The sequence below is a fragment of the Aphelocoma coerulescens genome, chromosome 8 (genome assembly GCF_041296385.1).
Source record: "Aphelocoma coerulescens isolate FSJ_1873_10779 chromosome 8, UR_Acoe_1.0, whole genome shotgun sequence".
NCBI classification, from domain to species: domain Eukaryota; kingdom Metazoa; phylum Chordata; class Aves; order Passeriformes; family Corvidae; genus Aphelocoma; species Aphelocoma coerulescens.
The window spans coordinates 699,332-723,688 of record NC_091022.1 but is presented as its reverse complement, the minus strand read 5'-3'; the positions used below and the strand labels follow the sequence as shown (position 1 = coordinate 723,688).

Below are 24,357 nucleotides of genomic sequence, written 5' to 3'. Positions count from 1 at the left end.
CAAACGTGCGGGGTGCTGCTCACAGATCTCGGTGGCTTTTTACGACTTGGCAGCCTCTGGCTGGTTATGTGCACGCTCTGCATCCCAGATTACAAATGAAGCTGAATTTTTTTTCCTTAAATCCCTTTTTTTTTTTTTTTTTTTTTTTTTTTTGCCAGTGCTGAATGAGACAAAGGGCCCCTTTGGTGTGTGCTGGGCTGCCAGCTCCGTCGCTGCCTCCAGCATAATCCCCAGCACCATCTGGGTCTGACTGGCTGCAGTGATGGAGAGGCCAGGGGCACACGTGGGGTGGCACTGCCTCTTGCCTGGGCTGAGGCTGCTCGGGCAGCTGGACCAGCGCCCACCACCCTGCCCCTCTTTGGCTCTGCTGGGAAGGGACCAGGGTGGCTCTGAATCACCGTCGCTGGTGCTGGCAGCTCTGCGGCACCGTCTTGGGAGAGGTGCTGGATGCAGTGGGTGCAGCTGCTGTGCTCTGAGCAGCAGCCCTGCTCCCCCCCGAGGGTGTTCCGTGGGGGCTGTTTGGTGCTGTCTGGCTGTGCTGAGAGGCTGGAGAGGGGCTCTTGGCACCTCTGCAGTGCCACTTGCTGTCAGAGGCAGCTTAGCTCTCTCCTTCTCCACCATGGGCTCCTCTTCAGACATCTGTTGCCATGAGTCCAAACCTCCCAGGGTTTTGGGAGGGCTGGGAAATAGGGTTGGGGCATCTCAGGCAGCTGGCAGGAGCCCTGGGGGCTCTGCAGGTGAAAGCCCTGAGATCTCAGTGGCAGGTGATGCTGGGAATTATGTACCTGGGAGGATCCTTCCTGTAGATCCACCCATGTTTCCAAGTCTTCTACAATGTCCTGCAAAGCAATTAACTTCTCTGAGCCTAATGAGTGTCTCTTTGTTAACGTGACTCTCCCTGCTTATGTTTTACCCTGCATGAGGAGCAATGCAGGTGGTGAAAAGGACTGTGGATGTGCTAAACGTGGCCATGGGGACACTGAAATATGGCTTTTGCCCAGAGCAGCAGAGAAACACCTCTCCCTGAGGTATCTGCCCTGCACCTCCCTGTGCTCTCCCTGATTCCCTTTAGTGCAGATCAAGGTTTGCATCCTGGGGAGGAGTTTGTTTTTTGACCTGGGATGAACTTGAGTGCCACTGGATACCTGGCAACAGTGTGGAAATAGCAGCGTCCTTCACTGAATTTCCTCAGAGTCTGGGTTTCTGGCACACCCTGCAGGAATTCCCTATCTGAGTTAATTCCGGTGAGTGTTAATTCCCCAGGCTGCCAGAGGGGTGGGCACTCGGGGACAGTCCGAGCCTTCCTGCGTGGCTGAGCCAGTGCAGGCTCAGAAGTGCTTCCAGTGTTCCCTGGGAGCTGAGCATGGGAGGACAAGGTGGGTGCCAGCAGATGCCTCCGCTTGGGAGCTGCCGCCTTGTGTTTTGCCACTGCATCCTTGCAGCTCCTGCTTCCCTCACTGGAATCTCAGGTGCTGGGAAGCTTTGTTAGCATGTCTTGGAGCAATGTTCAAACCATGGTCCATGCTTTCCAGAAGCCAGGCTTTGGAAGGAGCTTCCCCCTTAGCCTGAGGCTGGCCATGGCTCAGAAACACAGAATTACTGGGAGGGAGTGAAGTGGCCAAGAACCTCAAGCAGGGTCACCTAGAGCAGGCTCCAGAGTCCTCTGAGTTTCTCCCAGTAGCTTGTCCAGGTGGGTTTTGAGCGTCTCCAGATATGGAGAGCCCACAACCTTTCTGGGCACCTTGTCCCAAATGTTTAGCTCCCCTCACAGTGAAAAAGTTAATTCCCATGTACAGGCAGAGTTTGTTCTATTGCAGTTTGTGCTTGTTGCCCCTAGTCCAGCCTCCGGGTGCTACAGAGAGGAGCCTGGCTCTGCCTCTTCCCCCACTGTCAGGTACTCTGTGCATTGATCAGATCCTCACTGAGCCTCTTCCAGCCAGGCTGAGCAGCCCCAGCTCTTCCAGCTCCTGTCCTTTAGTCACCTTGGCTGGAGTTGCTCCAGCAAGCCCTTGTCTCCTGTCCTGTGGGGCACAGCACTCTGGATGTGTCACCAGGGCTACATGAAGGGGACAGGCCACCTCCTGGACCCACTGGCTTTGCCTAACACACCCCCAGGGGGCTGCTGACCCACTGTTTTTCAGAGCACAGTGCTGTCTCAGGGCCAGCTTGGTGGCCACCAGGTCCCTCGGGGCTCTCCCTGCCCAGCCCCTTCCCAGCCAGCATGGACAGGGTCATTCTTCCCCAAGTGCCGGGCTTGGTGTTTCCCGTGAAGCTGAGCTCCATGCTGCTTCTCTGCTGCTCCTTCAGGCTGCTGAAGTCCCTCTGGATGGCAGCACAGCCCTCTGCTTCAGCAGTCTCTGGTTTTTAGCATCTCCTTGCGCTGGCGAGCACACGGTGCAGCCTGCAGGCACTGAAACTTCTGATACTCCCTGCTCATTTGCACCCCGGTCCTTTCCCTCCCCTGGAATAATTCAACCTCTTCCCCTCTTCCAGGCAGCCCCCAGCTGTCCCTGTGTGATTCAGATGGGGGGCTGCGTGCTGGCTGGGAGGAGTTTGTGGCAGAGGTGCTTTCCAGCCTCTCCAGTTTGCAGGGTTAATGTGATTTACCACAGTCAGTTTCCAAGGTGCAGTACCTGCCTTGCCCCTCCCACCCTCGCACACTGTATTTCAGGAGTGACAGTGTAGTAAGTCAATTCAGGGACCTCAGGAGGTATCTAGTTTGATCAGACAATCATTTATTTTTAATTTAACTCAACGTTTTGCATTTTAAAATATAGAGGATGTCTCCCTGCTCACTCCCAAAAGGGCATTTTCTCTGAGGGTGGTGAGGCCCTGGCACAGAGGAGTTGTGGATGTCCCATCCCTGAAGGTGTCCAAAGCCAGGCTGGATGGGGCATGGAGCAGCCTGGTCTGGTGGAAGGTATCCCTGCCCATGGCCGGGGGTTGGAACGAGATTATTTTTAAGGTTCCTTGCAATACAAACCATTCCATGATTCTGTAAAACTTCAGGGAAGTCCCTGAAGTTGTACTAAAGCAGCTTTCAAAATGGGACTCATGGTTTCCCAGAGAAGCCTTTGGAATATTGAGATCTTTCCTAGAAAAGCAGAGAGCAGAGGTGCTCTGCTTGTCTCCGCTTACCTTTTGTGTGCTCAGTGGGAAAGGCGGCCCCGATCCTTCAGCCCAGGGTTGTGGGTGCGTGGGTCACCCCAAACATCTCTCTGTTTCTGTTGCTTGGCTGGTTTTGGGCTGGTGCTGCACACTCCAGCATGGCTCTTGCTTTTAACTGGGGAAAACGTTGTGGTGCTTATCCCAGCCATGAGGAGGGAGATCAGCAGGGCATTGTCCTTCGCAAATCACACCTGAAAGAGCTGGTGTTGTCTCATCTTTCCTGGATGATGCCAACCAGCTTGTTTGATGGGAAGCAGCTTTCCTGCAAGCTTGGAACATGCCACTGTGGTGGACGATGCTGTGATGAAACCTGCGTCATCTCCATGAGCTCTGCTGCAAATCCCAACTCCTTTATTTGTCATCAGAGGAGCTTCACAGGGATCACTTCCCCCCAGCTCATGAGGCAGCACCTGATATGCTGTAACTGCCTTTCCCATGCATTTTCTCAGGCAGAATTAAGCCTAAAAATTCTTCAATGAACCTTTTCCCATTGAGGAATCTCAGAAGCCGTGCTCAGCCTTGGCTGCTGAGGGTGTTTGCCTTCACGGAGGCTGCTGAGCTGATGCCTGCCTGTCGCTGCAGCAAGGGGGACGTTTTTTCACACCTCCCAGCACTGAGTAGCTCTCGGAGAGAGGTTTTGCTCTTTGGCCTTTTCTCTTTCACAGGTTTGGAAGAGGGAAGCAGCATCTCCTTCCTGGCTGCCTGCCAGGGATGGGGCTTCTCTGGCTGTCTTGAGCATCAGCTGCTCAGTGCAAGTTCAGACCTGCTGGAAAATTTTTTCAACAGCTCCGTCTTCTCCTGGCGCTTGTCCTGACAACGTAGCTTTGTCAAAGCCACCCTGTTTGCTAGCAGGGTGGCTTTGGAGAAAGCTGAGCCTGTGAGTTCGGCTTCATTAGGTTGGAGATGGAGTTGGTAGATTTCTGGTCCAGGTTTCTTTTTGTTGGGGAGGGTATTTGCAGCCTGAAGGAAGGAAGGATGCTCCTCTGTCATCCCACCCCCTGACAGTGGGTGTTTTGCTGTGTTTATCCAACTTGAGCCTTGCTGGGTGGGCAGAGGATCTGAGAAAGCACTGGCTAGTCCTCAGGCATGGACCTGCCGCTTGGAGGGGTGAAGAGGAGATCTAAAGGAGGAGAAAATCTCCTGCTGGCTTTGGCAGGAGCTAACACTGCTGAGCCAGACGGGTCATGAGGATGCTGGGGGATTTCTTTTGCTTTGAGTAGTGCAGCGGTTGCAAAAATGCTTTTAGAAATCCCTCTCCAACCCTTTGACAGCCTAGAAATAAGTTTTTTCCTGTTGGCTGTCTATGGATGGCTCTGGGGATGTCTTTTCTGGGCTTGTTCCCACACATATGTGAAGTTTGGCAGCTCGGTGCCTGGCTCTTGCAGGGCTCTGGTGACAAGAAGGGGAATATCCCCCTGGGTCTCTGCTCCATCCCTTCCTCCTCTCCTTGGTCTCCCTTCATCCATGCTGCTCAGTCCCAATGTTTTGGGCAGGGTCATTCTCATATGTTTTTCCCCCATTGGATCTTCTCAAGTGGACCTCTCTGGAAGTGCCTTGCCCAAAGCTGTACCGGTCTGAGATGGAGGAGGATGGAGAGGTGTGATCTCGCCTCCTGCCAGCTCGCTTAGTGCGAGGCTGGGATGCTCCACAGCTTTTGGTTGATGGGAGAGGTTGTGTAGAGGCATTTGGGGGTTGGAAGTGGGGATGGAAACTCACTTTAATGTGATGGCAGAGTCGAGGAGGGTGGATAGCTGTTCCCCAAGAGGTGGGATTGCTGCACGCCTGCCCAGAGCAGCCAGGATGCGACTGCAAATGCTAATTGGAGACTGGCTCGAAAAGCTAAATAAGGCAGCAGAGCACTCCAGGCAATTTATTAATGGGTGATTATTCCAGGGCCCTTCAGTTGAGCCACAAAGCCTCCTGGCCTGAGGCAGAGTTAGCCCGAGGAGCGCTGTGTTGCCAGGAACACTTTGAGTGGGTGTTTAGGTGGGAGAGGGGAGAGCGGGAAGTGTCAGGCTGGGGGAAGCATCCCTGCAGCCAGCACTGGGGCAAAGCAATACTGTCCCTTTTCTCGGTGGCTTGGGGGTGATGGGGTCTCACCTGACTCTGCTTGGAGGTGCCAGCAACCCCCCTGTGCTGGTTTGGGAGCTGTAATGCACCCACAAAGGTGGCTCTTGGTTTTGGTGGAGTGTTTTTGGGGAGTACAAAGTCCTGAGCAGCCGGTGCAGGTGGGTCAGTGCCAGCTCTGAGCTTCACAGTGACAGAGTGGGACTGAGCACTGGAATCAACTCCTGTGAGTTTTGTGGGGCTGGATACACATCCCTAATGTGTCCCCATAAGTGCCCAGGACCAGAGGTTCCTTTGCTGTCCTTTAAGCTTCTCCCAGCCTGCCTTCATTCCAAGGCCAGGTTGGACTGGGCTCTGAGCGACCCGGTCTAGTTGAAGGTGCCCCTGCTCATGGCAGGGGAATTGGACTAGATGGCCTTAAAGTCCCTCCCAACCTAATCCATTCTGTGATTCCACAATTTGGTTGCTAAATCCACCTTTAATTCAAGATTCAACAATGTTCTGCTTCATCAGTAGCTCTGATGCATGAGCTATTCCAGTCCCACAGCAATGCAGTGTGATCCCACACCCAACTTGAAGGGTCTGTGGTGTCTTTGGGTACTTTTTGGTATTTTCAAGAGCCATGTGAGGAGTTTAGTCTCGGCCACCTGAGCAGGACCTGGTGCTAGGCTGTGCTCTGTGCTGACAGAACACTTGGGCAATCATAAGAAGCAGATCGTACACAGCTCCTGATCCCTGTTCTCACATCCCACCCGACTTGTGGAGGCACCATTAATGTGTCTCCCCTTTGCTTGCACAGAAAGATGTTACCGCAGATCACTGTGGAACATCTGCATGTCGGGGAGGAGGGAAAGGGATGGATGCTCCCTAAACAGCTGTGGCTAATCAGCCCTGGCTTTTCTCCCCTTGGGCAGCTGGAGGCTGGTGGGCCCTGATGGGTTGTGATGGAATGACATTGTGGGTTTGGGAGCGTTGAGTGGGACCTGCTACACTCATGTTTGTGTGGCATTTTGCTTCAGGTTTTTGTCGTGTTGTGTTTGCTTGGCAGCTGAGAACTGCCAGGCATTTTAAGAAGTGGGACCAGAGATGCTCTGGGCTGGATTGTTTTAAGCAGACACTTGTAGAGAGGAAAAATAATCCCTAGGGTGGGAAATGCACAGTGTGCTGCAGCTGGGGTCTTGGAAGGGGCTGCAGAAGGAAGGCTGGGGAAGAGCTGTTTTGGCACTGCTTCTTCTCTATCTCCATCACCTGCAAAGGCTTGTCTGGGTGGAGATACAACCACCAAAGTCTCCTTTCCCAGAGGATTATTCCCTTATCCCAGCAAAAGAGAGCTTTACAAGATTGTTTTCTATTGATTTTGAAGATGCCAAGGCTGGCTATTGGACTTATGGGCCCTGGCAATTAAAGCAGCAGTGGCTGTGAATGTGGGGATGTTTCATGGCACTGTGCAGCTAATTCCACTGCCAGCCTCATGCATCCGAGTCCTCCTGCCACAGCTGCTGTGTGGCACCTGGAGTGGCTGCTGCAGCCCGGGGGCCGGAGGAGGGTGGGGCAGTGGCTTAAATCTGGAGGCAGAATTTACAGCCTGGTGCAAGATTTTCTGGCTCTCACTTCTCTTCCGGCCCTCTGATCCTTCAGTGGATAATCCCAGTGCTGACCTTGTGAATTCCACCTCTGGGTTGGTGTTTGGGAACATGTCCTGGCGGTTGTGAGGATGATGGTGCCCATCTCTGTCAGTGCTGGGGAAGGCACGTCCTGGAGAGGTTGTTGGGAAAAAGTGGGAGCAGACAGCAGAGAGGAAACACTTGCCCTGCTCTGGGTGAGAGCTGCCTTGCTGCGAGGTGGTGCCGAGCCTCTGCAGGGCTTTGCTGGCACAAGAAATGCCATCAGGGCTGTCCTGGCTGCTGTCACAGCTGCCAACATCTGCACAGATGAGCATCAGGCGGAGGCTGGTGTGGTGCCCCTCTCCAGAGATGCCATCCTGGAGCTGCTCAGGCCTTGTCCACCCGCGTCCCCAGGTGAAGAGTTCCAGCCCAAGGATTCTGTCTCACTGCTGCTGCAGAGGTGCTCGGCTCAGCAGGACTTTTCCTTTGAGAGTGGGGAGAACATCCTCCTTCTAATCCAGCAGGTAATGAAACTGTTCCTGGAAGAAACCTTGCATTCCTGCATGGTTATAAACACGCTTCTGACTCACAGCTACTCAGTCCCAATTTGAAATTTGGCCAGAGCACCACCGTAGATGATTCTCATTTGATGCTTTTATTATTTTTTTCATCTCAGCATAGCCATATTTAAGAAATAAATCAGGATGCCAAAAGCCACTTTCTAAGATGAGTGCAGTCCATCACAGCTCCTGGGAATATCAGTCATGGAGGGGGAGCCTGTCCTCCCTCTCCAAACCCTGGCTGTGCTGCATTAGAATCATAGAATGGTTTGGGTTTGAAGGCACCTCAAAGATCTTCTGCTCCAACCCCCCTTCCACAGGCAGGGAGCCCTTCCACTACACCAGGTTGCTCCAAACCCCATCTAACCCGGCCTTGAACATTTCCAGGGATCCAGGAGCAGCCACAGCTTCTCTGGGCACCCTGTGCCAGTGTCTCCCACCCTCACAGTCAAGAATTTCTTCCTAATATCCCATTTCATCCTGCCTTCTGTCAGCTTGAAACCATTTCCCCTTGTCCTGTCACTCCATGCCCTCGCCCAAAGTCCCTCTCCAGCTCTCTTGAGCCCCTTTAGGCACTGGAAGGGGCTCTAAATTCTCCCTGAAACCTTCTCTTTTCCACGTTGAACACCCCCAGTTCTCAGCCTCTCCTCAGGGACTTGTTCCCAGCCTGGTGCTCTCTCCAAGCTGAGGAGCAGCCTCTGGCTTTCTGAGCAGCCCGGGGCTTGGCAGAGGATGCTTTTAGCACTGTTTCCCGGGTGGTTTTGGTGCCCGTAGCCAGCAATGCACAGATAGGAGATTTCGGGGTGCCCGGGCTGAGCCGGAGGCTGTGCGAAGGGATGCGGGAACTGCGCGGGGGGATTGCGCCTGATCCAAGCATCCCTCGGGAAGGGGCCAGCCGGGGGGAGCTCAGCCGAGGCCCGGGCTGCTGCCTGAGGCTGGAGGGGCGCAGGGAGGGGACAGCTGCCACTAGATGGCAATGCCGGAGCGGCGGCAGCGGCCCCGCGCTGGGGGGATGTGACACAGGGGCTCGGGATCACCCGGGAGGGGACAGCCCCGTGTCTCCGGTGATGTCCTGCCATGCAGGGCTGGCGGCGTGGCGGGGAGACGTGGGGGAAAAGCAAGGAGGGGACTTGAATGGCAATATTGGTGTGAGAATCATGGAACTGTGGAATCGTTTAGGTTGGAAAAGGCCTCTAAACTCATCGAGTCCATTAACCCAGCACTGCCAAGGCCACCACCCAGCCACGTCCCCAGGTGCCACATCTACACGTCTTTCTAATCCCTCCAGGGATGGTGACTCCATCTTCCCTGGGCTGCCTGTGCCAGGGCTTGACAGTCCTTTTGGAGAAGGCACCTTTCCCAATATTCAACCTGAACATCCCCTGGTGTGACTTGAAGCTGTTTTCTCTTGTCCTGTCACTTGATGCCTAACAGAAGGGACCAATCCTCACCTTACTACAGCCTCCTTTCAGGAGCAATAATGTCTCCCCTGGGCCTCCTTTTCTCCAGGCTGAGCCCCCCCCCCCCCCCCCCCCCCCCCAGCTCCCTCAGCTGCTCCTCTTCAGAGTTGTGCTCGAGACCGGAGGAGTGTTAGCCTATCTCCGCAAAACCAAGTGCATCCTGAGCGCCTTCCTGTCCTGGCACCCGCTGTTCCCTGTCTTCTCGTGTTTCCTCCATTCACAAAAACCCAAACAGCCCCACAGAGCTGGCTCTGAATCCCTGTGCCATGTTGAATCATGTGGGCATCAGCCACACTTCTCCCTGACTCACAGATCCCGGAGTGCTGGGTGAGGGTCAAGATGAGAATGGCAATAAACATCCTGGGAAACAGAGCCTGCATCTCTTGGCATAGCCAGAGGACTTTTTCTTTTTTTGGCTCTCAATCTTCTCTTAAGGAGCTGCTTTCTCATAAATATCCCATCCTTTAGCACTGTCTGAGCAGGAGCGAGGCTCCCAGCGGGGTCATCCTGCACTCTGCTCTGCATCAACGAACGTAGAGTACAGGCGAGAGCAAACTCCGGGTTCAGGGGCCAGCCCAGTGCCCCAGCAGAAGTGTCCAGGTAAGGGGTGAATCCCTGCTTTGAGGGAATGGAGGAGGAAGTCTGCCTTCCTCCCCCTCAGCCCCTTGCTCTGAGCCAGGCAGGGGATGCAGGGGCAGTGCAGGGTCCATCCTTCCCCATCCTCCTTAGGCTCTGGGTACCACACCGAGCCTGAACATTTTGGCTGGGTGGGGCCTTGCTGTGCAGGCAAGGATGGGAGAGGGCTGGGGGGAGCAGAAGCAGGAGCTCTGCAAGGCTGAGGATCTGCTCCTGGCAATCGGCCCAGCCTCGGGCTTAATTAACAGTGGCTTAAAGGGCTGAAAGGTGGGAAGAGAGGCATTGCTGCTGCTGCTGCTGCGTTGGTGGTGGGGAGGAGGAGGAGGTGGGGTGAGCCACAAATAATAATTGATTTGTTTAGGGCAGTGTCTTGCCTGGGCTGAATCGAAGGGACTGTAATTAGTCGGTAGCTGCTGTGGCCACCTCCTTGCCTGTTGTTAGTGGAATGAAAACCTGGAGGCACTCTGGCTGGCTGGCAGCCTGTTTTGGGAGGGATCTGTGCACCCCTGCTCAACTCTGTGCTGCAGGGTGGTAGCAAGGCAGCCCGGGACTTGTTGAAAATTCCCCAGGTAACCTACTCTGGTTATAAAGATAATTGGAAGGAGAGAGTTGAGAAGGGATGCAGCAGCTGCATGTTGTGGAGAGCTGGTGGGCTCTCGGTGTATGGCTGAGGTTGGGGCAATGATCCCACAACTCTTTTTGCAAACACTCCTCTGTTATCTTGCTGAGGAGGACCTGGTCCTTCCTCTTCATCACCTAGCCAGCCCAAGGGCTCCTGGCAATGCACCCATGAGAGCCTGGGCCAAAAAATGAGCCCTGTGGCCCTTCAGCCACTGTAGTGCCTGTGGAGTGGGGAAGTCCCTTATCAGGTGTTGCCAGGCTGGACCAAGGGAGAAGCCCTGGCCCAAATGAGTTAATGATTTATGTTATTAAGAGCTTGTGGGGTTTTTTGTTTATTTTTCTTTTTTTTTTTTAAGTGCCTCAAGCATTCTGCCCTACAGCTAGGTGTGAGGGACAGGGCAGTGGCCACTGTGTTTGCAGAGCAGGTTGTGGGTGGGGTGGACAAGGAAAGAGCATGACAGGGATACAGGGTGACTTGTGCTGCTGGCTGGAGCGGTGGGTGGTCTGCTTGTGGGAAAGGCAGGTAGCGAGTGCCACAGGCCCTGGGGAGCTCCGTGGCCTCGGAGGGGTAGGGGACCCTGTGTGTGAACAGCTCACGGGGTGTGCTATGTGCTGTGCCCTGCCCTGCCTGGTGGCTACAGAGAACTTGGGGACACCTTTGGGGATCTGGGGGTACCCTGTGTATGCCAGGAGGGCAGGGTGGGTTCCCCAAAGGTGGGTGGGTGGGCAGGAAGCCCCCCCACTGGGTGTCACTGGGTGACCTTGGCACACTCATGGCTGTAGCATCAGCAGTGTCCCCAGTCCCCTGCCCTTAGTGGGGTGTCTGGGGGAGGAGCAGGGTCAGAGACACCCCCACATGGAAGCTGCTGCAGGGATACATCCAGCCCGGTTGTTTACACCTCTTGGATGAGCTGCTGTTTCTTCCGGACAACGTTGTGTGTCAAAAGGCAGATACTGATGTGTGGAGGCTTATCTGTATGCGAGGGAGCAGGAGGGCTCTCCCGGGCACCCGCTGGCATCGGGCGGCTCCGGGGGGGGAGCCGGGAGCCTCGAAGTGTCCCAGGGACCGGGGGAGGATGATGCATGTGGCCAAAGAGAGATGCTCGGTGCGGACTGAGGTGGGGTGGGGGGGATGCAGGGAGGGGAGCCCCCCCCTTGCTCCCCAATTTAGCCACTCACCTAGGAGCACCCGTGTGCTGGACAGCCCTCTGCAGCCAGGGCGGGGGTGTGTGTGCGCTTCTGGCAGGGTGGGGGCTCCCCCATTGCCTTTGTTCCCTTCAGACCCACCCCTCGCCTCTGATTTTCCTTTGCGGCAGCTCCCGTGCTTGCCAAAAGAACGCACTGGATGGAGCGAGGGAGCGAGCCGGGCGTGTTGTGCGTGTGTGCGCGCTTGTGTGCGCCTGTGTTGCCACTGACTTCATTAAAGCGAGCTGTCCCCGAGCTGCAGAGGCGCGGCAGCCTTTAATTTTGTGGCCCGGCTCCTGCGGGAAGCCGACGTCGCCTTGCGTGCTCCTGCCCTGGCAGCGAAGGGCTGGGCATCCCTGCCGCCGCAGGTGCCTGCCCGGGGGCTCAGCCCTCCGCCCCCGCCCGCTGCCCCAGCGAGCCGGCAGATGGGCGGCCAGGCTCCTGCAGGATGCTGAAGATGGAGTCGGGAGGAAGGAGTTGGACACTTGGCTCCAACTAGGCTGGACCACGCTGCAACCTGTTCCCCCGGCCGCGGCGGCTGCGCTGGGTGCTGTTCCGAATCGTGTCTTCGTTTGCGAGGGGGTAGCTGAAAGGACCTGGATCCCTGCCCTTCCCGTGCCTGCTCCCTGCTCGCCCTGCGGCGGGGGGGTTAAAAGGGGCTGGTTTGGGCTTGCAGGCAGAACGGTGGGGAGGATGTGGCTGGGTTTAACCCCTTGCTTCGTGCGGGAAGCTGCTTAGGGACCGAGCGGCTGCGGCCTCCGCGGAGCACAGAGGAGAGAGCTCGCTGCCCGCCCCGCTGCCCGGGTGGCCGTTCTGGGGGGCTGGAGGCTCGGCTGCCCCCCATGCCGTGCCCGAGGCACTGAGCCGGTGCCGCACGTTGCCTCCTCTCCTCCACGCGGGTCCCTGCTCCCCCGGAGGGATGGAGGAGAGACGGAGCTGAGCATCACCCGGAGAGGAGGAGGGGGCTGTGGTTGGGACTGCGCCCCGCAACCCCCTCCCTCTTCTCTCCCACCCCTCACCCCCCCCCCGCCGCCTCGGTGCTGCTGCTTTGGCTCACCTGTGTGTTTTCTTCCAGGATGGCTCGCTTTGGGGAGGCAGTGGCCGGCAGGCTGGGCTCCGGAGATGGGGGCTCCGACCAGAACCGGAGCCGGCAAGGAGCTCCTGCCCCTGCGGGAGGGAGCCCGGGAGCCTTCAAGCAAACCAAAGCGCAGAGAGCCCGGACTATGGCTCTGTACAACCCCATCCCTGTCCGGCAGAACTGCTTCACCGTCAACAGATCGCTCTTCCTCTTTGGGGAAGAGAACATAGTCAGGAAATATGCCAAGAAGCTCATCGACTGGCCATATCCTTTCTGCACCCCCTGCAAGCCCCCCCCTTTGCTGCCCGGATTTGCCTCGGTGGCCGCCCAGGACACATGCGTGTGGCACTATCGGGCAGGTAAGGAGTGCGGAGAGGGGTGCCCCGGCCCCTGGGGATGCTCTCCTCGCCCTGTTGCTGCCTCCCCTTCTGTCCTCGGCTCCCTGCCTGCTCCTGACAGGAGCCGAGCTCTTTCTCCCCGCGGGGAGCCCCCTAGCCCCTCCTGAGGCTTGGATTTATTAGCCCCCCATGGTGGCGAGGAGGGAAGCTCTGATCCCAGATGAGCCCTGCATGCTTTGGGATGCTCTGTGTGTGTGCCTGGGGAGATGGGGGGTAGTGGCCTTTTCTCCATGCCTCGATGTCTTGTGGAGTTTTGTCACCCCACCCCACCCGGAGCCACCTGGGAGCCCATGAATCTCCAGTCCCTGCTGGGTGGTGCCTCTGTCCCTCCTGTGTGTACCCTCTTTGCTGCAGATCGCGCCTGGCAGGGGCACAGCCATCCTCGCCCTACAGCCCCCGGCCCCCCATGGTGGCTCTGGGAACTGGCTGCCCCCTCCCTGCGGCAGAGGGAAGGATGTTGGAAACCTCTGGTTGTGCCCCGTGGCCCTTTTTGGGGAGCTGTGATTTTATCCCAGGGACCCCTCTCCTAGGGCGGGGTGGACGGTGTAGATCTTCCCTGCTCCTTCTCCTGTTCCTCCATCCTTTCATGCCTCCCCACTCACCTCTCTCTGCTCCCACCCTCCCTGTGGGTGCCCCTGGGCGCCTTGGCTGCTGCCCAGCACCACAGCTCTCAGCCCCGCACCAACCTGGGCTCGATGCCTGCTGCCCCCTGAGACACCCCCTGGGCTTTGCCTCCATGGAGGATCTGAGCCTGAGAACTTCAGCGTGGCCACGCTTTGGCTGTAGGAGCCTCCCTGTGCCGTGTTCTGCAGCAGTGATTCCATGCAGCTCCCGCTGCTGCCGCTTTCTCTCCCTGCAACTTGTTGGTTGAGTTCCCGGCCCCTCTGGCAGGCACAGGAGAGCTTTCCCTGGTGCCAGGCAGCAATGCCGTGGTTTGGTGCAACAGGTACCTCAGGGAAAGCCGCTGGTGAGGCCTGGGGATGCAGGACAGGTCACCCGCCCTGCAGAGCATCGTAGGGGAATTGTCCCTTTGAGGCTCCAACACGTCAGGTCAAGCCTCTGCCAAGCAGGAACTGGTCCTGCCTGGGGAGCTGCAACATCTCCAGGTTCAAGGGGGTGACCTGGGGACGAAGGGCCAGCTTGGAGGGGCTGAATTCCCCATGGCATCCCTGAATCTGCCGCTCCTGGCAGCACCCACCGGGCGGGTGGCTGCAGGAGCGCTGGTGCGGTGGTGAGCTTGGGGATGTGGCAGCTCAGTGCGGAGCCCTGCAGGGCAGCAGCCAGGCCAGCCGCCTGCTTTTCCAGAATATGCCAAATTATTCATGTGCTTTTCCAGCGTGGTGTGGGAGGGCCCTCGCCCCTCCGGCTTTTGTTGGGAGCCAGAAGGAGCTGGGGTGCTGCCGCTGGCCCGGCACTCCCGGCGTGGGCTGGGGTCCCGTGCCGGTGTGATGTCTCATCTCCAGGCAGCCGCCGTCTCCTAGAGACTGGAGCTCCACCACCACGCGAGCAAAACTCCCCAGCATTATTCTCCCCTGGAATTTGCAATGCATGAGGGAGACGGGCTCATTTTGTATTTTTTTTCCAGAAGTAAGTGACATATTCCCATGTGAGTGCTGGGAACAGGCGTGCTCCAGGCGCGGGAGCTGAGTGTTCCTGCCTATCCCCCGCCTGGCTGCCATCTCTTTCCAAGAAAAACTCATCCACCCTGGATGTTCCTCTGCACCACTGGAGTTTTGAGGGCTTGGGAACGGGCAAGGCCTTTTGGGGATGTGTTTGGTTAGGTTGGCCAGGCAAGTTGTTCCCATCCTTGTAGCTGTAGCCTGGCACAGGCAGACTTTTGGTAGGGCCAGGAAGAACATGTGAGTACCTCAGCTGCCTGGCCTGGAGCCCATGGCATTGCTCCTGGGACAGGTTACTCTGGGGAGGAGAGCATTGGATCTTGGCCATGGTCAGTAGGAGCTGCTGGCCTTGGGCGGGCAATGGGCCAGTCCTGGAGCTGTGGGTCAGGGTGGGCACAGCACCAAGGCAAGCCAAGGGGTTTGGAGAGGAGCACAGGGAGGAGTGAAGGCTCTTCTTCATCCAGCTCTAGTTGACTAGGTAATAGGGCTAAAAATATCTGGTGATTCAGGCCTGGATATCTGCTGGGTAACTGTGTAATTATAACCAGCAGCCTCTGCAGTTTGGCTTCCCAGTGTAAATAGGGATGATGCATGGAGGAGAAGGAGGAGAAATACGAGCAACTGGGACTGGGATGCAGCTCCCTGGGAGGCGAGTCTTTGCCGAGTTCTTCACTGGAAAGCCCAGTGCGTTGCCTTCACTGCTCTTTTAAAGCTGGTCCTGCCCAAACTCTGGGGCAGCTGTTTTGGCTGTAGGAACATCTCCTTCTCTTCTCCTTGGGAAACACAGCCTTGTCCTCCTGCCTGCTCTCCTCCTGCTGATGGCTGGGCCTTTCACCCTGATTTCATTTGTTTGGCTGCCTGGAAGGCTCCAATTCAGTTAGTACATGAGATGGGCTGCAGCTCATCTATATCTGCTCCATTCCTTATTCGCTTAATCACATTTGACCTGGATAAGATCCCTCTCCCGCCCCAGGAAGGCCAGATGACATTGTGTGGCTCTGGCTGTGTCCCCAAGGACAGCATCTGGCTGCAGGCTGTCCATTGCACCTACCCCTAGTGTGGCAGGGAAAGGAGATGTCCATCAGGACCTTGCTGTTCCCTGCAGTGAGGGATTTCATCTATCTCGGCCCCTTTGAGGACCAAGTTTGGTGTTGGGCTGGCCTAGAGCAGCTGGAGTGCCCTCAGAGCCCCAGGGCACATCCCCATCCCAAAAGTCAGGGGGATTTTGCTCCACGGGAAGCACACCTGTGAACGCCTGAATTATTTGTTTGATGACTCTCCCTGTGACCTGATGCTGCATAGGCAGTGCCCCTCGGGGACCCTGCTGATGTCACAGCCCACCTGGCCAAGCATCTCCTGCACCTTGGCTTTTCCCCAGCCACAATTCCAGCAGGTCTTGCCTTCCCAAGGGAAGAGCCTAAGCCATGTCATGCCATCCTTGGGCAGCTCCATCCTTGCACTCCCCAAGAAGATTTTATCCCCCCCCCACCCCTCCCAGGCTGTTTTCTGTGCCCTCCATTCATCAGATTTTAGAAGGCTTTTTTTTTGGGAGGGGCGAGTAGGTGTAATGGCAGGTCCATCTTTTTGACAGCCGGGGAGAGCGAGGCTGCCTGTCAGATGGTGAATTTAAACAGAGGCAGCTGTTGTCATGGTGATGCCAAGTTGCATCCTGTTGCTGTGGCAACCAAAGTTAAAAAACTGATGTTAAGGCAGGAAAATCACATGATGTGGTCCTTTTTTGTTTAAAAAAAAGAAAAAAAAAAAGGAGGAGGAGAGGAGAGAGATTTGATTTCCAGGGTGAGGTGGGGGAGAAGGAGACGCTTCTCCATGGAGCTGTTTGCACGTGGCAGGCAGGCATCCCACATCCTGCATCCCGCATCCCTACAGGAGCGGCAGCAGTGTGGGCAGCTCTGCCCCGTTGGACTCCTGGCTGTCACTGCCTTTGGTTTAACCCCTGATGGAAACCCAACCACTGCATTGTGGAGCATAAGCAGCAACAGCTGTGACTGCAGAGAGTGAGTGTGGTCTCCTGTGTCCGTGCAGTGGGATTTGAGGCAGGCTGGGTGCTCCTTGACAGCTGTGCAGGGACACAAGCACAACCCAAGCCCATGTTCACACTCCTGAGCCTCTCTGTGGCAGGCACACGGCAGCTGGCTCGTGTTCAAAGCCTAGTGGGAGGATCTGGGGTCTGGTCATCACTTTCTGTCCACCCCCTCCCAGCATGGATGGGCTGGGAGCGCTGGGTGGCAGGACACAGGTACAGAGACAGCCAAGAGGGGCCACAGCTCTATGGATAGTCTTATCAGTGGGGGAAAATCCCTTGTGTCCTCAGGGACAAGCCAGGGAGGTACTGTGGGGATAGGGAATCCCAGAGTTGAATTAGGGCCATCACAGGCTTTGCTCTACTTGGCACTTTCGTTTTTTCTTGGAAACCAAAAACCTCACTTGCCCAGAGAGGTTGTGGACTCCCTGAAATTGTTCAAGGTCTGGTGGGATGGGGCTCTGAGCAACCTGGTCTAGTGGAAGGTGTCCCTGCCCATGGCAGGGATATGGAACCTGATGACCTTTAATGTCCCTTCCAACCCAAACCATTCCATGATTCTGTGAAAACAGCCTTGGAGAGAAGGTGCTCTCTTTCCTGCTGCAGTGTGGAGCTGAGAGGAGGAAGATTGCAGCATTCTAAGTGGGGATGTTGAAGATGTGGATCTTTCTTTCTGTCATGCCATGCCTGTGCAGGACAGGCAGCAGTGCTGCGATGGGACCAGAAAGATGAAGTCCACAGGTGTAGGAACTGAGGCTTTTTCTCATTGACACCTGAGGAGAGCAGGGAAAGCCCCTCAGAGTAGCAGGTCCTCAGGGAAGCAGGTCCTCAGGGAAGCGTGGGGAGAGGTGGGAAATGGAGACATGACTTTCTAGGAGGTGTTGGAACTGGGCTGGGTGATGCAGGCATGGACAGGGGTTAAGTTGTCCCTGCTCTTTTGGTGGCACTGGAAGGTAGGATTCCCCAAGGCCCACGTGGTGTCACTCCTCTGGCTCCTCTGCTCTTTCCCCCTCTGCCTGCCCAGGAGTGAGGAAAAGGTACTGGGAAGTGGTGGAATGGAGGGGAGCTCTCCATAGCTCCCGTCCTTGCCCGCATCCAGGGAGGGATTTGTCTCGTGCCCAGCCTCCTGGGGAGATTGTGTCAATGTCCCATCAGCACCGTAAATCCATCTGCAGGGACTGGAGCTGGGCACACTCCCTGCCTTAGCAAGATGGGTGTTCTGGGTGGGCTGGTTTGGGCTTCTGGCTGGGGAGGAAGGTGAAGAGGAAGGTCACAGCTGGAAGCGGGGATCTGCTGGTGGCCGAACCCCTCCCTGACAGACCTGCCAAGGAGCACCAGCTGCAGGCATGGGGTTGGCCCACAGTGCCTGCTCCAGGTGGTCTTGGGGGATGCCCCCATGGTCTGGGGTCGCTGTCCCCACCTCAAAGGCACCATGAGGGAAGCGTGGAGCTGCAGGTGTGGCGTGCACGGGGATCGTCCGAGTTGCTAAGGAAACAAGTCAACGGTGCAGGGGAGAGAGCATTGGGTAAAGGAGATAAATCAATAAGAAAACCTATTTTTATCGGCTCCCTAATGATCCTCCAGGAGAAGCCAGACGGAGGAGGAGGAGGAGGAGGAGAAGGCTGGAGGGAGATGGGCTCTTATTATTGGGCTTGGAGGGGGGCGAGGGCTACTCTGCGTTTTGGGTGGCTGAAAGGTCGTGTAATTATTCATCTGATGTGGGAGAAAACAAAGCACTGATAGAGGATTGTCCAGTGGACTCCAGCCCTGACTGGGAGGATGCTTGCTTGGCAGAAGAGTGGGGATAAAATATCCCTGAGTTCAGCCAGATGTTCCTGCTGCCCCTTGGGAGGTTCTTTTCCTCTTGGTCCCTCAAAACCTGGCACAGCTGGAGCTATGGGGGCTGGTTTCCACGGGATTGATGTCTCACACAGCTCTGGATGTGATAACCCAGGCTCAGCTCCGCGGGAAACTGGGCCAGTGGGGTTTGGAGAGTCACTTTTGGCAGTGACCTCATGCTTAAGTCAGTGCTTTGGGGAACGACTACCCTTTTAGACTCGGCCAGGCTGGACGGGGCTCTGGAATGAGATGGTCTTTAAGGTCCCTTCTAACTCAAACCATGCCTTGATTCCGTGATATCTGTTCACCCCCATGCCTTGTACTTGCTGGAGGTGGAGCGGGAATGTGTCCTGTGCAGGGGTGTGGCAGATGTGCATTGTCCTTGTGCTTTGAACCAGAGGCTGGAGCCAGCAAGGAAAGACTGAGGCAAGGTGTTCTGAGCTCCCCAGGCACTTCTGAGCAGGGCTCCCATGCTGCTGTGCTTGGAGCAGTTGGTTTTTCCCCATCTGGGTGTCTCTCCCACGGGAACAGTGGCTGTGGCAGGGAGCAGTGCAGGATGCTGGGCGGACAGACGGACTCTCCGCGCCGTTCCCACACTTCTCATCTAGGCAAATGTGCCTGGTGCCTGGGGAGCTGCTGCCCCGCCCCACTAACACGCTGTTTGTCTCCTAAGCCGGTGCTAATTGCTTGCAGACTTTCAGGAAAATGGTACCAAAAGGTCCCAAATAGGCTGGTGGCGCAGGGCCAAGCGCCGCGGTCGGCTGGAGCGTGCGGCCACAGGTGGGTAGCAGGGAGGGGACGTGGCCTTTGCCGGAGCCATGCAGTGAAATACGCACTTGTGTTAAGCCTCAGAGGAAAACTTTTGGAGTCTGGCCCCCCTCCCCAAGCGCAGGGAGCTGCTCCTGCTCCGTGCCTGGCTGGCAGCGAGGTCCGAGCCGGCAGCAGGGAGCTCTGCAGCCTTTCCCTTTGGGTTTGCCTCTAATTTAGCGACCATTAATTTCACTGAGTGGCCTTTTAAATGCCTTGGCCGAATCTTTCCTGGCTCTTCTTTCCGCCAGGCTAAATACATCCCAGCTCCCTCAGGCTCTCCTTGGCTGCCTCTCCTGGCCATCTCTCTGGGGACCTGCTTCCACGCCCATCCCTGCTCCTACCTTGCCAGTGTGCCACAGCATCACTGCTGCCGGGGTCACTTCATGCTTTCCCATTTCCCATGCTCACAGCTGGCACTGGGGTGTCTTCTCTTGCCTGTGGGCTCAGGGCCACTGGTTGAAAGCATTTCACTGCAGTTGGTGGCCAAAAGACAAGGTTGGAAAAGACAAAATCACCCCTTTTCCCAGGGCTGATGGGACAGACGTTGGACACCTCCTTGCCTGAAACATATCAGCCTGAGGGTGTTGGGTCTGGAGAAGCCTGGTGTGGTGGGGAAGGGCTTAGCTGGCTTGGAATGGTGGGAGTGGGGATGATTCCTTTATGGGCAAATCCATCCCAGGTGGGATCATTTCCCCCTTCCACAGACACTAGCTTTGGGAAAGTGGCAGTCCTCTCCCAGGGTGGCTGCTGGTGCCAGTGGTGGCACTAATAGAGCTGTTTTGGCACGGAGTGAGCGGAAGCAGGGGTGTGCTGCCTGCTGCTGTATTGCTCCACATTTTGTTATTGAGGACAACAGGGCTTTTATTGTGAAGAATTGGGAAAGATGGATGGGAAGTTGGAAAGATATGGCCATCCTGTCATTTGGAAGTGCTTTGTTTTCAGAGCTCGGCAGTGGGCCAGGCAGGAGAGAGCTCTGTGTCCCTGCCTCAATCCCATGAATCAAAAGGCAGGAGGGAGCTGAGTTTGGGGTGCTTTCCTGGGCATCAACCTGCCCTTCCCTTTCTCAGGTCCTCAGACACCAGTATCTGCTGCCACTTGTCCTGGCTCAGGGTTGCTTCCAGGGAAGGGTATGTAAGACCTAGACGTGGATGTAGGATTTAGGATGTTCATAAGGGTCCGGCCAGGTCCTGTTGATAAGGTTCTGCTGCCCCTTGGGGTCTTGCTGAGGTGTGGCTGAGCTGGGATATCTCCACGGGGGGCTTCCACCCTGCCTGAACTGAAGCTCAGACCCAGGTGCCATCAGTGTCTTGAGCTGTGAGTGCTCAGTCATGTGCTCTGCAGCTCCCAGTGCCACCTGGGCTCATCCTGCTGCCCATGGGGTGCTTGGCAAGGCCCCAGGGCAGACTGACCCAGGTCAGATCCTCAGGACCTGCAAGGGATGCCCCATCCTCCTCAGGCTGTGCAGATGCTCCCTCCCCTGGGGATGTTTTAGGACAGGGGCTGCTGATACCTTGTGACGTCTCCCCTTTGTGAGCCCCATCTCTTGCTGCTTTGTGATGGAAAGGAGAAGGAAAGCAGGAACATGTAAGCCCTGCCCAGAAGTGTACCATGCCAGGGAGAAGCCTCCCTGATAGTGCCAAGGACCATGCCAAACCTTCTTCCAGGCAAAGCCCAGCCTGGTTGTCCCACCTCAGACCTTGTGTCCACCTTCTGGGCTCCCTGTACAAGTAGGATCTCTCTCCCATGGGAGTTCTCATCCCAACAAAGACTGCAGGTTGATGTCCCATGAAGTCAGGAAGGAGGTGATGAGGCCCAGATGGTCTCCAGAGAGGAAGGTCTCGGGGGCTGTCACCCCTCTCATTTCCAAACACCACCAAAGTGGGAGCAGCGGGAGGTGGAAGGCAGTCTGTGTGGGCAGGTTCCCGTGGGGAGAACGGCAGCAGGGGCTGAGCAGGTGAAATGAAGGGTGGGCTGGAGGGCTGGGGGTGCCACCCCCCTCTTCTCTGCTCCTTAACTCATCTCCACTCCCTTCGAGTACATGATCCTGGCGACCATCATTGCCAACTGCATCGTGCTGGCCCTGGAGCAGCACCTGCCCGAGGATGACAAGACGCCCATGTCACGGAGATTAGTGAGTACCCCGTGTCCATCCCTCTCTGCCCTGCACTGGTGGGCTGGGGGGTGAGCCAAGGGCAGCCACCCAATCCTACCAGGCAATTTCTCCTGATTTTGGGGTGGCCAGACAGGAGGTTTCCTCTGGGACTAGCTTCTCCAGCCTTCCTGGGGCTGCTGTAACATATTCCTTCTCTATGGAAAGGGTTCAGGAAGGTTTAGACCCCTTAAAAAGGGGTAGGGAAGGACTGGGCAACCCGAGTGTGTCATAGCCACCTTCTTTATATTCCCAAGGTTGCTGCTGGCTGAGAAAGGGCTGGGAAAGTCCCAAAGGAGATGATGGTTCTGGGGAAGGTGGGATGGGACGTGAGTTGGGCCGATGTGAAATGTTTGGTGCTGTGTTTGCTCAGTCTCCCCCTCTCACTGGGTCACTGATTTCACTCCGGCAGGAGAAGACGGAGCCCTACTTCATTGGGATTTTCTGCTTCGAGGCTGGGATTAAGATCGTGGCCCTAGGGTTTGTTTTCCACAAGGGCTCGTACCTGCGCAATGGCTGGAACGTCATGGACTTCATTGTGGTCCTCAGCGGGTGAGTTTGGTGCTGTGGGGCAGGTGGTGGAGTTGGTTGGGCTTGAGGACCTGTCCTGGCAATGACATGAGCTCCAGGACACGGGGAAAGACCCTGGTTTGCTGTTGTCAGTGGTGTTTCTTCATCCTGATGAGGGAGGGGAGGGGAGGTTCCCTGTGCTGGAAGTGCTGTGTTGGCTTTGCTGTGGTCACTGATGGTGGGACAAGGCTCCCTACAGGGGCAGTCAGGCTGGCTCTGAGGCCACCATGTCTAGCTTTTCTCACTTGGTGGCCTGTCACCCACCTGAATACAAGGTAAAGTGAGGTCAAGGTGGTGGCATGACCTGATAAGTGACTGGATGTGATCTGGGAGAGATTCTGGTCAAACCCTACATGGGGAGGGGGAAAATCTCTTCTCTTCCCTTCCCAAGCACTCTACAGGCTTGCCTTGCTGCTGGGGGTTGAGAAATGAGGTCTGGCTAGGGTCACATTCCCAGGCGATGCTGCTCATCATCCCAGCATGCAGCAGTGATGCTGGGGGTGGTAGCACACGGAGCTTCACGGGTGCTGCTTGTGTCACTGGTGGTGTCACCTGCCGGGGACGTGGCCCAGATTTGAGTCCTGCTTGCTGGGCTGTCCTGGTGACACAGAAACAAGCAGGGACGTTTAGGCTTGTGTTAGCCAACACTGGCAGTCAGCTTGAGCAGAAGCCCCCTGGGGTGACCCCCTGGGCCCCTCTCTGTGTGGAGGGCAGGGGGGGCCTGGATTGTGGCTACTTCTTTTTGCCTGCTGATGGAAATGTGATGTTCAGAGGAGCTGGTTTGATGTGTACAAACAGAAGGTGCCTGTGGGTCTGAGTGCTCCATGAGAGCTTTGCTGGGTGCAGAGCAGCAGCAGGACTGGCTGGGAAACTGAGGCGTGGGAACCAGGCGGGATGCCTGAGGTCTCTACAGAGCTTCCTGCTGCACAGTCCTGACTCTTGGTTTGCAGGGTGGTGGCACCACGTGGGATGTGACACCTGTTTGGGTATTTGGAGGAGGAAGGGGAATGCTGAGCCTGCTTCTGATGGGGTGTGGTGATGGGTGCTGCTTGGCCGTGGTGGAGAGGTGCCGGCTGGGACTGTGCCTGAGAGGAGGCTTGAGGAGAACGTGGTCGGGTACATTTTGACTCCCTTGGTCCAATGGGGACCTGGATGGCCTCACTGGGGAGTGGGACCATGTCAGCTGGGAATGAGGGTGTGCTGGTGGTGGGTGATGCTTCTGGTGGGCAGCAAACAGGCAGCCTGTGGGAGGCGCAGCCCTTGAACGGCAGGCTGCTGCTCTCCCACATCTGCAAAGTGACTCATGGGGAGGTTTCTGTGGCTCCTGGGCGGGGCAAAGGTGCTCACATCCCAGGGGACAGGTGCTCGCATCTCTGGGGACAGCATGGGACACACATTGGTAGCAACAAGAGGGGCTCTCGGCCTCACGGGGCAGCTGCAGCGCTGGGCCCAGTGTGTGGGAAGGGCTGGGAAATGCCCATCACCTGCATCCCAACCCAGGCATCCTCTGGGGCGTGGGCCAAGGGGAAGCACTGGGCTGTGAGGAGGGGCTTCACCAGGGACCTCTTGCTGCCCTCCCCACGGCGCTGGGCGAGCGGCTGTACCCGAGCCGGTGCTGAGTCAGCGCTCGGCAATTACTCACTCGCAGAAGCCTCGCCAGCTCCTCTCGGTGCCGGGCTGAGCCGGGCCCCGTGCCAGGGAATCAATTGTCCATGAAGGGCTGCGAGCACTGCGCTGGCCACCCCGGCAGGAGGTACCCACACTCCCCCAGGACTGCCGGTCACGGGGCACAGCCCTCCAGCGTCTGCTTGCCCACCGTTGTCCCCCTGGTGTCCTGATGTTTGCTCCAGCAGAGTGGAACCCTCCCCAGGGAATGCCCCTTCTCTGGCTGGCTTTGCCCCAGCAGTGCCTGCTGGCAAGGCCTCACTGACCTGTTGGGGCAAATTCTATTGTGTGGTGGGTGGAGGAGGCAACCCACGGATTTTCACCCTGGCCTGGTTTTGGGGTCACTGGGATCAGCTGGACCAGGCCATGGGCTTCTCTGTGCTGTTCAGCTCTTGCTTTTGCCCTGGGGTACTGCCAAAGCTGCTGCTCCTTGGTGCCATGGTTGTGCTTCCCATGCAAGAAACTCTAGCCTGTTTAATCTGCTGAATTATTGGCAAATTCCTGCAGCAAATAATCCTTGGCTGGCAAATGACTTGCAAACAGCGTGTGGGAGAAGGTTTGCACTTGGCGGCTCGCTCTGTGTCGGTTGCATAAGGCGGGCGGTGGAGCCCCCACGGGGGGGATGTGTGCGGGCGACCGGCGGCTTTGGGATCGCCTCTGCGGACTCAAACTTTCTGCTTGATGAATATAGAAGTGTCTGGATGGAGATCTGTGAGATTTGGTGGTCGTGAGGATCTCGTTGTGGCTTATAAAGAGGCTGTGGCTGTGTTGGAGGGGATGTTGTGAGCATCAGAAGAGTAGGGTAACACTTGCCTCAGGATGTGCTCAGTGAGTTTGGGATGCTGATGCATCCCATGATGGGCCAGAGAAAACATCCATGTGAGCAG

At 56.7% G+C, this 24,357-nt stretch overlaps 1 protein-coding gene across 1 annotated transcript in view; it reads left to right on the top strand.

Moving 5' to 3' along the window:
• Positions 1-24,357, top strand: part of CACNA1E (calcium voltage-gated channel subunit alpha1 E) — a 105,812-nt gene that overhangs the window by 3,957 nt on the left and 77,498 nt on the right. Inside the window, exons 2-4 of the mRNA XM_069023196.1 lie at positions 12,377-12,643; positions 21,112-21,217; positions 21,648-21,787. Coding sequence (XP_068879297.1) covers positions 12,377-12,643; positions 21,112-21,217; positions 21,648-21,787 — 513 coding nt within the window. The remainder of the gene's footprint in view (positions 1-12,376; positions 12,644-21,111; positions 21,218-21,647; positions 21,788-24,357) is intronic.